Consider the following 12,182-nt stretch of genomic DNA (forward strand, 5'->3'; position numbering starts at 1 on the left):
CGAAACCAGGGCCTCACTGGCGGGCGGGGGCTTGTGTTTAACCTAGTAGGACAACTCCGTAGCGTGCATCTCCGGGCGGTGCGGGTGAATAAAACAACACCAGTCGCTTTTCAGACGGGTGGAGTCAAAGAGTCCAGCTGCTGGTTGAGATCAGGTGAAACGAACCCGCTCTTGGAACACTCGGTGGGTGATTAAAACGAACGCCCACTCCCTCGGAAGCACCACAATTTCACTGTCAGGAAATATAACAAAACATGGCATCCATGGATCTGGAAAAGTTGAAGATGACGGGGGCCGGCCGAGCTTTAGCGGTGCTCACTAGCGGCGGGGACGCACAAGGTGACCTCAAAAACACGCCACAACTGTCTTTTTCAGTTCCATTTATGATTGGAATACTGCATTGTATGGGGCGGTACAGGAAGCTAGCTTATGCTAACACTAATGTCACGTCTCTTTTTCTCCTTTTTTTTTTTTTACCAGACTCATACATTTTGAAAGTGTATTGCCACACTGACATTACTTGGCAAGATCTTTATTTACGTTAAAACTAATGTCAAAAAAGGACTAGTGAAAAAAAACTCTGTGCATACCTATTTTTGGGGCGTTCAATACGGTAATAAAAGTGGGAATTGTTGATGTGCGCAGAATTTAAACACTTTAAAACGTCAACAAAACGACATCAGCCTCTTGACAAATCTCCGTAATGCATGCTCAGCAATAACCTTTGACCAATATAAAGTTATGAAGTCATAAAAATGCTCCACCGATTTCCTCACTAGGTCGATGAAGCAACGCCAAGTGTGATGAAGCGCTGCTTTCTTCACTCGTCAATTTGATTATACTATATAACAGAACAGCGTTTCTCATTTTTTATTGAGCCAAAATAATTATGTGACTACACTTTCTTACATTCTAAACATTTCATGGCTCACCACCAGACAAATGGGAGGGGGGCAAGAATGGTACATATGTTAATCACACTTTCTGCAATGTAGTAAAAGAGTTTTGCGGTATTAGCAATTTAGCATAGGTAGATAAATATAAAGATTTAAAAACGCTCTTTAGAAATTGTAAAAACAGATTTTGCTTTGACCTTGGCTCAGGGATGAACGCTGCTGTACGAGCTGTGACCAGAATGGGCATCTATGTTGGTGCCAAGGTCTATCTGATATATGAGGTATCAAAAAAACACACAATATGAATATTAAGATCCATATTATATCAGTCTGGCTGTTAGTTTGAACAAATGGCTTCAATGCAGTTTGTGATAATGTGGTGTCACTTGTTATCTTGTAGGGTTACCAGGGCCTGGTGGAGGGCGGCGATCACATCAAACTGGCACATTGGCAAAGTGTGACAAACATCATCCAGCTGGTAGGTTGAATTATGTCGTGTGTTGGCTGCGTTGGTACACCAAAGGCGGGGCACACCGATTTGTTTACCGATTCTTAAAATGTAAGGGACCCCACGAAAATGGATGAAAGTTTTCTTACTTTTCTCTACCGTGTGTCTGCGATGTACTTGAGATGACCAACATAGCACCCCTATACGTAGTACCATGGCTGACCTGCGAGAGGCAGCATCGTGTCACACCACATCTGGAAAATAAAAAGAAGAAAAAGTAGTAATATCTTGGCTCGCATTGGCGTTGACCACACATCTAACAATTTATTATCCTAGATGTTGAGCATTTTCCAATCAGAACAGGGAGTTGAAAAATTACTCTCTCACACCACAGGATAATAAATAATAATATTTTTCAAACACATCCAAGTGTATACCCCACTTTCAATTAAAGTGGTTAATAGGGGCACCTCCCCTGCCTGAAATGTGTTCTCTATCTCTTTCTTGTTGGTGGTAGGACTTTTATCATTACATCCATCTTCCCGCCTATCTAGTACAGGATGTGTAATCTGGTAAGGGACCTTGCTTGCTGCATGTTTGTTAGCTGTCCTCACATAGCCAGCCGTGTACTTGCTAAAAGAAAGCAGCAAGTTGCACTGGAGTGATACAAAATCCGTGGGTTTGTTTGTTTGGCCGGCACTTGAAAGTCATGCGAAAACACTTTTTTGTGTTGTTGGAAGAAATGAAATGCTATGGCATGGATGTCATGGCGTCACCCCCAAAGCATTTGCTAATCACTGCACTGGGGGCATATTTGCATGATATTTTGGGATTGCCGTGATATGTTACGACGTTAATCACCGTCACTGCTCTCAGTTTTTTCTCTGTTTTTTGGAATTCTTGCTTGACAGCTGCACCTCTCTTCATTCACGTGCACTTTTTGTGATCATTTTTAGTTTTTGTCTATTATAACGAAAACAAATTTGCATCTCAGATAGGGCTGGATGATTCACAGGTGTCAAGAACAAAAGATGTATTTCATTATTGGCTGTGTCAATAATGCGGGGGCACTGCAACCTTTAACTTTGTGCCGTAACCGGATCGTTGTAGGGCGGAACTGTGATCGGAAGCGCGCGATGCAAGGTGTTTATGACCCGCGAAGGCAGGCTGGCGGCCGCCTTCAACTTAGTGCAACGGGGCATCACCAACCTGTGTGTGTGCGGTGGCGACGGCAGCCTCACCGGTGCCAACATCTTTCGCAGCGAGTGGAGCGGCTTGCTGGATGAGCTCGTCAAAAGCGGTGAGCCCGAGCCCACCGTCGAATGGGAACGAACGATTTTATGACCAAGCGCCACTTTCAGGGAGGATCACGGAAAGGCTGGCGAAGCAGCACAGCCATCTCAACATTGTAGGCTTGGTGGGCTCCATAGATAATGACTTCTGTGGAACTGACATGACCATCGGCGCAGATTCCGCTTTGCACCGCATCATTGAGATCATCGATGCGATTATGACGACTGCGCAAAGGTAAAATGCACTGGAATGAAACACCTTTACTCACCGTACAGATTTGTTGACTTAGTTAAGTTCAGTGATGAATGTCGAAGGTGTTTCATGACACTGATATGAAAAGAAGTTACAGGAGAATGGGCATTTAGAATGTTTGGGACACTCTGCCAGTAAATGTTCTGCATGTGAAGAAGTATTAGAGTGAATTTTACAATGACCAGAAAGAAAACGTTACTATCCAAAGTTTTGTTTGTTTTTGCCTGCTATGTTTTTCTTGGCTGAAGTTCAACATCTTTATCATTAAGTAGAAGGTCCTGAAAAACAATGGATGTCCTTATTGTTATTCTCCTGACAGCCACCAACGCACATTTGTCCTGGAGGTCATGGGCCGTCACTGCGGGTGAGCTTGAGCACTTCTGGGTTGGTTTTTCCCCCCCCCCTTAGCCAAACTCAAATCTCATGACTTTTATTTTTCTCCAGCTATCTAGCTCTAGTGTCGGCGTTGGCATCCGGCGCTGATTGGCTTTTTATCCCAGAGGCTCCTCCTAAGGACAACTGGGAAGATCTCATGTGTGACCGTCTCGAAGCGGTGAGAGGTCCAGACTGTGTTCAATGTAGGGAAGAGTCATAATACAAATAAATGAAAATATTGGTGAGAATTTTATTGACCGTGTGGCATCGACTGAGACAAAATTTAGTTTTTGCCTGCAACAAAGAAACTGATATCATTTGCGTATGTGTGTATCTTCAGAGTCGTATCAAAGGGTCCAGACTCAACATCATCATTGTTGCGGAAGGTGCAATCGACATGCACGGCAAGCCCATCTCTTCCACTTATCTGAAAGATGTACGTTTGTGTGTGTTGTGAAGAAGATTCCATGATAGCTTTCGAACACGGAACTATAATTTCGTCAATGTGTCTCTCCGAAGCTGGTGGTGAGGCGGTTGGGCTACGACACCAGAGTCACCGTACTCGGACATGTTCAGCGAGGTGGGACGCCTTCGGCCTTCGACAGAATACTGGTGAGTTGTGAGTCAAATAGACACGGTCACTTTCAACTTTTAAAGGGAAGATGTGTACGGATAGGCGGTAAAATGTAATGTATGTCTTCAGAGCAGCAAGTTAGGCGTGGAGGCGGTCGTCGCCCTGATGGAGGCGTCTCCCGACACGCCGGCTTGCGTCATCGGCCTGTCTGGCAATCGTGCCGTCCGTCTTCCTCTCATGGAATGTGTGGAGATGGTGAGGTTGTCCTCTGGTCTTGATGTAACACCTTTACTTTTGCTTTACTCAACGCCCTCTGCCCTCCCTTGCAGACCAAGTTGGTGCAGAAGGCCATGAATGAGAAGAGGTTTGATGAGGCTGTTAAACTGCGTGGCGGGTAAGCGCTAAGGTTTCTCTGCATATGATCCGACCATTTCCGATAATGTTTTTGTTGGGTCAAGGGCAAGTTGGAGTCAATGATGTTGTATTTGAGCATGTTGGAGCCAGTCAACTTGAAATTCATTTACAAGTGAGCTAAAATGCCCTTGCAGGAGTTTTGAGAACAACTTGAACATCTATAAGCTTCTTGCCTACCGAAAGCCTGCCCAAGTGAAGGTTAGTCTCTGACTTCTGTGGAACCTTAATTATTCCTCACTCTGGACTCCTCAATGGATTAATAAAAGCTGCACATGCATCAAAGTGTTAAGTTTGAATTCTTCTCCCATAGACCAACTTCTCCCTGGCCATCCTGAATGTGGGAGCCCCAGCAGCGGGAATGAATGCGGCCGTGAGGTCGGCCGTGAGGTTGGCCATCGCTCACGGACACAAAGTGTACGCCGTGCACAACGGCTTCCAGGGCTTTGCCGACGGCGATGTGAGGCCCTCCGACTCGACGTCCTTGACCGTCGTCCATCTATCTTGGTTAACAAAGAGAACGTGACTTCTCTGTGGCTCTGCAGGTGTTTGAGATGGAGTGGCACAATGTGGCGGGATGGACGGGCCAAGGGGGCTCGCTGCTGGGTACCAAAAGGTGAGACGTGGATTTTGATGATGAATAACAACAACAAAAATGACACACTTTCCTATGCTTGTTCAGAACCCTTCCGAGCAAACACATGGAGAAGATTGTGGAGAACATCGCCAAGTTTAACATCTCAGCTCTGCTGGTCATCGGAGGGTTTGAGGTATTTGTTATTATTTCCAGACTCAACTACAATTAGTGAAAAGATTTGTGAGGGTTGACACCATAGATTGTATTTTAGGAACAGTTCTGGTCTTTTACAGCAGGCTCCACTGTTTGTCCACAGGCCTACAGAGGCGTGCTGGAGCTCTTTGAGGCCCGAGCCCACTACGACAATCTGTGCATCCCGATGTGTGTGATTCCCGCTACCATCAGCAACAACGTCCCCGGAACGGACTTCAGTTTAGGGGCAGACACCGCCGTAAACTCTGCCATGGCGGTAACACTGACCACATATTTTGATTAACATGAAGAAACAAATTGAGTTTTTATTTATCGAATTATAGTGATAGTTTTTAAATTGCACTTCTTTGTGAGAATAAATGTCTTCTGTAAACTGTGCAGTACTCTTTAAACATATCTTCAAAAGTGCCTCAAAACAGGAAATTACTGCTGTATTTGATGTGCCGAGATTTCAACTGATTTGGACTAAGTCTCCAAGCACTATAAAATGTTCTAATCTTTAAATAATCTACTTCTCCTCCTGCCATGTGATCAAATCACTAAAAACTTTTGGATTCTTGCAACGCACACAACCAGCTTTGAGTTATCTCCTCTTGACAGCTCCTATTTGTTAATCTCCCCTTTTAGGGCTGCGACAAGATAAAGCAGTCTGCTTCAGGGACAAAGAGGCGGGTCTTTGTGGTGGAAACAATGGGAGGCTACTGCGGTTACCTAGCAACCAGTACCGGCATCGCCGTGGGCGCCGACGCGGCCTACATCTTCGAGGACCCCTTTAACATCCACGACCTGAAGGTAACAGCCGCCGATTCTTGCTGCAATTTGTTTTTCTTCCGCATTTAACTTGCCATTATGTTGCCTTTTGACAGACTAACGTGGAGCATCTCACAGAGAAAATGAAGAAGGACATCCAGCGGGGGCTCGTATTGAGGTCAGACTCGTTCATCTGGATTCAATGGCGGCTGCCAGGCCGGCTGACTTGTTCATGTTGTACAGTATATCAGGGGTTGACAAAGATTTGGGGTCATTTCATCATTTCTAAACATTTTTCGTAGGCTATTAGTTGCTTATATTTTCACTCAGCTGCACATCTTGGTCATTCTGTATCTCCAACTATCATGAAACACTCAACCCTTCTCGTACTTAACAGGAATGAAAAATGCCATGAGCACTACACTACGGATTTCCTCCACAAACTGTATTCCGCCGAGGGGAAAGGTATTTTCGACTGTCGCGTCAACGTGTTGGGACACCTTCAACAGGTACGACCTCCACCCTGTGGTCTTCATTCAACTGAAAAAGAAAAACGGAATAAATATATCTTGTTCACCAGGGAGGGGCACCGTCGCCCTTTGACAGAAATTACGGCACAAAGCTGGGAGTGAGAGCCATCCAGTGGATAAGTGACCAGCTGTCACAAAACTACCGACAAGGTACGAAGATTGAGGGAAAAATATTAATGACGAGCACCAGATTGTGACAGCCAACATCACAAGGTGCTACAGTTACAGGCTATTTTAAAAATAAATCTAAATGAAGTCTGTAAATTTGTCTTCTACTGTACTGACCTGGGCCAATTATAAAATAGTATTTCTGCAATTTACTGAACAGTTGTGAAGGTCTTCATGTCTTCTTCAGCAGCATCTTACCATTGCCAGATCAGATCTTAATAACTGCAGTGTGTCCTCCTCAGGTCGCGTGTTCTGCAACTCCACAGAAACGGCCTGCGTGCTGGGCCTCCTGAGAAAGGTGGTCTCGTTCAGTCCCCTCACGGCACTCAAGGACGCCACCGACTTTGAGTAAGTGCCCGGCAGGAGTTGAGATGCTTCTTGCAGTGTATTCAGAGAATATTCACAAAGCACTTTTTGTGCCGTTACAAGTTTTAGTACAAAATGTCAAGAAGAAAAAGTATGTACGTATTTGCTATGACACTCAAACTTGACCTCAGTTGCCAAAATGTTCCCATAAAATAGTATCCAAATTTGGCCCGTTAGTCTTTTGACATGACTGTGTTTCTTTCGCAGGCATCGCATGCCCAAAGTCCAATGGTGGATCAACCTGCGGCCCATGCTAAAAATGTTGGCCAAGTATCAGACCAGCTTCTGCGAGTACATCCCGGGAGAGATCGAACACGTGACGCGGCGCTCTCTCAGCATCGACTCTGTCTTCTAGGTGCTCCCCATCTGCACTCGGCACTTTTTTTTTTTTTTTTAAGGAAAAGAAAAAAAAAAATCTGCTCCTCTTTCCGTGACATTTCTACATGCCTGCTGACTAGCAACTGCATTTAAAAGGGTTGAGGACATACTATCTGCTGTTATTTATTGCAGAAGGCATTCAGTACAAAACAGATTTCATTTCAGTGGAACCACCAAGTTCTTTCAGGGATGCGGATGAATCAATATGTAATCTGTTCTTGGGTCAAATTCTCGTTATAAACCTTTTTAAAAGAAAGACATTCATTCATGAACATAAAAACAAGGCCTTAATTACCATTAAATATCTTCAATCAATCTTTCAAACGTTTGAAATGTTTACACAGTGGAATTTTCTGAAATCTACTAAACAATTTACCGAATAACTTTTGTGGGAAGACCACACAATCACAATAGTGGATTGTGGAACTAACTAAAGAGTGACTTGATTTTAAAAACAGATGTATGTCATTTATGAACTGTAGCAATTTAAGGCATCACAGAGTCATGCAAGTGTAAAGACAACTTTACTGCCTGTAAAAAATCCATCAATCGTCTATGCCGCTTTTCCTTCTTAGTAAACGCCTAAAGACAGAATTTGAATGTCCTGGCATAGGCTCTGGCTCAGCAGCCATCCTAGTGACGACAAGCGCTAGAAAATGGATGGTTGGATGTCGAAGTTTCACCATGTTCTTTATTCCAAAGTGCAGGCAAAGCTTTACCTTGTCAAGAGTGGAGTTACATTATATTACTACTGATTTAATCATGGAACCAAAAGATAATAGATAGTCCTATGCATGTTGTTGCTTTGTCTTTTCGTACACTCAAATGTTCTGGACTTGAATAAATACACTGTAAGAGTGAACCGTGACTATTTGTGAGTAATTGCGTTAATAACGGGTATGCTCAGGTGAAGGGGAGCAAAAACATCACTGCAGACAATTTATTTATTTATTTATTTATTTATGAGAATGAATATGAAATGTTACAACAATAAAAGTTACTACTTCATTACAAAAAGTAAAGTAGTTGTAGAATTATTACAAACCATTCATGTGACTAAACTAGAAAAAAGTCATTTAAAAAAAAAAAATTGTAATGTAACAGAAAAAAATGTTAAGCTATGAAAATAAGAGTAGTTATGAGACTGTTATTATATTTTAAATAGGATTACAAGAGTTTGAAGACATGCTTTAAAAAACTAAATCAAACCATAACAGTCATAAATCTGAAATGTAATATTATGAGATTCAAGTAATCAATTAGCAGAGAATTTTTTTCAAGGCTTTAAAACATGCAAACAAAAGCCACACCATAGAACACAAATTTGGCCATTTAAGATAAACATTCTTGGAACATGTTTCTCAACTTTGTACCGAGAAGCAAATGCAAAACGTGAATATCTCTCAGAACTTAAATGAAAAGGGAAAGTCGCTACTGCTGTTTTCCTTGTTATCCGCTGAGCTCTCGGCGGGGAAGGTGAACTGGAAGTCGTCGCTTTGTTCCGGCTGGTTGAACAGGAAATCCAGGCCTGCAGGATTGCATGTGTCAACATGTACAGTTGGGGGGGAGTTGATGAATTGACTCTTTCGGTTTGCTCACTTACAGAGAACTGAACTCAAACCAATTCAGCAGGAGATCAAATCAAAAAGCAGATTATGTGTGTTTGAGATATGAGATGCTTACCGTCTGATTTAGTCTTCTGGTTTTTCTGAAAGCAGAGTGCAGAGTTTGGTGATTTTCTTTGAGTGGGGGGGTGAATTGCAGGATGATAAGACAAACTCATTAGGAGACATACCTCGGAGCTGCTGAATACGAACGATAGATCCTGCAAAAAAATGAGGTGCTAAGTATTTGGGTCGGCATCAGTCACCGACCATTTGTTTGTTGCGGCAACGGGGTACTTTCTTTGTAGTTACCTCATCATGGGAGGAGACCCCATCGAAGCCGAAACCGGAGTAGCCTAGGGTGCTGGGAGCAGAGCTGAGCGAGAACATGGAGGCTGGAGATTTGCTACCAGATGGTCCCGCAACTGGGGAGCGTATTGGGCTAAAGCTGGAATGAACACACTCATGATTTTAGCTTGAGGTTTTTACAAAGATTTGACATGTAAAACTGACTTAAAGTTGAATGTTGGCGTTCCAGGCACAGTGAAGGACTGAGCTTGTGTTTGTTGACAGTGCTGTGGCAAAGGGGCACCATGTTCCTGTGGTGCCCTCTCCTCTTCCTGTGCTGGGCCTCCCTCCTCCATTTGTGCCTGTGCTGCCTCCTCTTCCTCAGGCACAACTGACAGCTTTGTCAACAACAACACAGTTATTTATCGAATATTCCCCAAAAGCGATTATAATCATCAATAATGTATAAAAATTATTTCTGGATAATATATGGTTATTTTTTTTCAATTAGATAAAACAGTTAAGTATTGCAATCATTTATTACTATTACTAGTTTATACCCTTAGTGATTATTTTAAAATTATTTTATTTTCATTTTTTCATTCTATTTTGAGACAATTACAGTCAGCACTTATTTGAAAATTAGCTCTTTTTTTTAATTCAGTACAATATTTAATGTGATTAGTAATGAATGTCTAAAAAAAATACAAATACTTCCTTTTGCTGAGATATGGTCAAAAGAAGCATTGGGCAAACAATAGTAGCCCAAGATTTTTGCACGGTACGTCACTTGCACAAGGATTCTGTTCTTATTACTTGGCGTAATACTTTGACCTCCTGGTCGTCCTCTTCCTCTCTGGGCATCTTATCTGGTCCCTGATGAGCTAAAGAGATCAAGCAGGTTGGACTGTGGATGCAAACCTGGAGCATTTGAAAGCCGTGTGCTTACCTTTTGCCCTCACATGTTGCTCATTGCCTCTAGTTTCATCAGCACCACTGGAAGACGATTCCCAAGCCTGGCTTTGTGCGTCCATTTCCTCAGTGTTCTCAGAGTTTTCTGGACCGGTCAGATGTCTCTGTTTGTCGTACTGAGAAATGGGCCATCGCAAGACAGTCGTTACACGAGGATAGCTTCACATGCAACGTGCCGCATTCTCACCTTGGTCTCACTGACACTCACAGCGGTGATGACAACCATGGAATCCTTCACAGGTGAACCTTCCATTTCCATGTCTGCTTCTGTGGTGGGCTGGAGGTGAGGGTCACTAGAGGGGGGGGGGGGGACTTTTTATATCCACTTTAACTAACTATTTTATTTTCTGTGAAAATACCTATCTGGTCCTTTCTCTGAGAAGGAACGAGGAACACCAGAATCTGCAAAATCAATCATTAAGATGTTTAAATACACCTGCAGTGCTTCAAATTTGAAAAAAAAACATACTATTACATCCAAAAGTTGTCATTTTGATAGATTAAAGTCATATTCTTAAACATTCACATTATAACCGTCGTTATACTCATTGGGCTGCACTTTAGCACAGTAATTACCATTGACATAGGCTCCGCCCCCTTCTTTGGGTTTGACTGGCACGTCATCTTGAGAGACCACAATTGGACTCTTTGTGTCATCTTGTGCCTGAAACCTTTGTCTAAATGATTTCTGATGATCCTGAAACTGCTTCCTGCATTTTGTAATCTTTTCTTTGAAGACTGCCCTTGATTGATCAGAAATGAAATGGGGAAAATATACAAAATAAACTCCAAATATAATGTGCTAAACCAACAATTGGCGGACCCACTTTTCATTGACATAACTGGCTTTTGCGCTCTCCAATTCTGCTCTCACAGTTCGCTCATACTGTTGGAGCAAGCACTGAGTCACATTCAGGCTAGGAGAGAAAAAAACCAGATACATATTATATATATATATATATCACAGAAATCATTAAAAACTAATTAGGGCTAGGCAATACGGCCATTAAATAAAACTATTTTGTGAAAAAAAATCCCATTTACAATTTTAATCTCATTTCCCATTTAAACTTTTTTGTGGCTAATCAAAGTAACTTGTGCAACCACATTATCTGTTGGCTGACAAATTAACTTAACGAATAAAATCGATTAATCAGTGACAAGGGAGTGAATGGTGAGAACATCCACCTCACAGCAAAGAAATCTTGGGTTAAACCTCCTGTGTAAAGTTTAATGACCATATAAGCACTACAGAAAATGAATGGCTTGATGGCTTAATTAATTGCCTAGCCCTAATAAAATTTGTTAATACCCTTTTCCAATTGTCTTGTTGTGTTTCAAAGTGTTGTGTTTCACATCAGCATCCTCTTCCAGTTTCTTGATATGTGTGCGAGTTGTTTCAATATAATCCCTCCTTTCTGCAATGTTTGCTTTAAGAACTGTGGGCACACAAGCCAAACATAATGAAACAGGATAAGAAATCAAATTTTGGTTGATTTCAAAATGGCTGAGTTACAATTTTGAAAAGTTAACATGAATCATTACCTTCAACCTCTCGATCAAGGACATTCTTCTCCTGAGAAAGCACACGAACTTCATTGGCTGTACAAAAAAAAAAAAACAGACAGTCGTGTATGGCTTTTTAAATTAGTATAGTATTAGAAATCTGAAATTACAGTACATTATTTTTTATTGTATAAGTTTTTTTTCTCCCAGAATACAATAAAATAACTTACCAATTCGGCAGAGGAGGCTATCAATGGCACTGGACGTTCTTTGATTAGCCATTATAATTACAATTCAGTAACTTTAGCTTTGCATTAGCTAATTAGCCTAACTTCTAGCTTCAATTTATATACATCATTTTGTGGCACTAAGGCTTCGCTAGAATATTTACAAACCAACTGGACATTAAATACCCGAATTAATTTAACATCTCTCTGCCATAAATATGTAATAGTATTTGATATCGTTATAATTCAACACCTTTTCCAGTTTAAGCATTTGTCGTTGTCACAACGAAGGCGGGGTTATGGTGCTATCCTGAAAACCTTTTACGTAACGCATCTGTAAAGCCGGCCACTAGG

The 12,182-nt window shown here is 42.0% G+C and overlaps 2 protein-coding genes and 1 long non-coding RNA gene across 4 annotated transcripts; 2 read left to right on the forward strand and 1 right to left on the reverse strand.

The window, feature by feature from the left end:
* Positions 1-25: 25 nt before the first annotated feature.
* On the forward strand, positions 26-8,093 carry pfkla (phosphofructokinase, liver a). The gene is made up of 22 exons (XM_037280605.1): positions 26-339; positions 1,104-1,177; positions 1,297-1,374; positions 2,455-2,644; positions 2,706-2,871; positions 3,209-3,253; positions 3,334-3,442; positions 3,605-3,700; positions 3,784-3,876; positions 3,968-4,093; positions 4,168-4,232; positions 4,387-4,450; positions 4,563-4,709; positions 4,795-4,865; positions 4,932-5,019; positions 5,143-5,295; positions 5,667-5,831; positions 5,906-5,967; positions 6,187-6,298; positions 6,370-6,469; positions 6,730-6,835; positions 7,061-8,093. The coding sequence occupies exons 1-22, from the start codon at positions 255-257 to the stop codon at positions 7,206-7,208; spliced, it is 2,343 nt and encodes a 780-aa protein (XP_037136500.1). The 5' UTR covers positions 26-254; the 3' UTR covers positions 7,209-8,093.
* Positions 8,094-8,303: 210 nt separating this feature from the next.
* On the reverse strand, positions 8,304-12,131 carry LOC119139689. Of its 2 annotated transcripts, none has more exons than XM_037280607.1 (14): positions 11,832-12,131; positions 11,641-11,697; positions 11,408-11,534; positions 10,923-11,012; positions 10,672-10,838; positions 10,455-10,497; positions 10,304-10,388; positions 10,073-10,211; positions 9,940-10,007; positions 9,349-9,521; positions 9,148-9,283; positions 9,027-9,056; positions 8,915-8,939; positions 8,304-8,759 (listed from the first exon to the last, which is right to left on the reverse strand). In XM_037280607.1, exons 1-14 carry the CDS (start codon positions 11,881-11,883, stop codon positions 8,635-8,637), a joined length of 1,317 nt encoding a protein of 438 aa, XP_037136502.1. In that variant the 5' UTR covers positions 11,884-12,131; the 3' UTR covers positions 8,304-8,634. The 2 variants fall into 2 exon arrangements, with proteins under 2 accessions (XP_037136502.1, XP_037136501.1); XM_037280606.1 differs by having other exon boundaries at positions 10,283-10,388.
* Positions 9,238-10,909, forward strand: LOC119139691. The gene is made up of 2 exons (XR_005101403.1): positions 9,238-9,316; positions 9,409-10,909. It is a non-coding gene; the product is annotated as an uncharacterized LOC119139691 (long non-coding RNA).
* Positions 12,132-12,182: the final 51 nt, after the last annotated feature.

This window comes from Syngnathus acus, chromosome 21 (assembly GCF_901709675.1).
Source record: "Syngnathus acus chromosome 21, fSynAcu1.2, whole genome shotgun sequence".
Taxonomy (NCBI): domain Eukaryota; kingdom Metazoa; phylum Chordata; class Actinopteri; order Syngnathiformes; family Syngnathidae; genus Syngnathus; species Syngnathus acus.

Coding starts and splice junctions, on each gene's coding strand:
- pfkla (XM_037280605.1), top strand. CDS start 255: ATGGCATCCATGGATCTGGAAAAGTTGAAGATGACGGGGGCCGGCCGA. Junction 1,375..2,454: donor TGACAAACATCATCCAGCTG/GTAGGTTGAATT, acceptor GGATCGTTGTAG/GGCGGAACTGTGATCGGAAG. Junction 3,254..3,333: donor GTCATGGGCCGTCACTGCGG/GTGAGCTTGAGC, acceptor ATTTTTCTCCAG/CTATCTAGCTCTAGTGTCGG.
- LOC119139689 (XM_037280606.1), bottom strand. CDS start 11,883: ATGGCTAATCAAAGAACGTCCAGTGCCATTGATAGCCTCCTCTGCCGA. Junction 10,498..10,671: donor GGGCGGAGCCTATGTCAATG/GTAATTACTGTG, acceptor TTGATTTTGCAG/ATTCTGGTGTTCCTCGTTCC. Junction 10,212..10,282: donor TGAGTGTCAGTGAGACCAAG/GTGAGAATGCGG, acceptor CCCATTTCTCAG/TACGACAAACAGAGACATCT.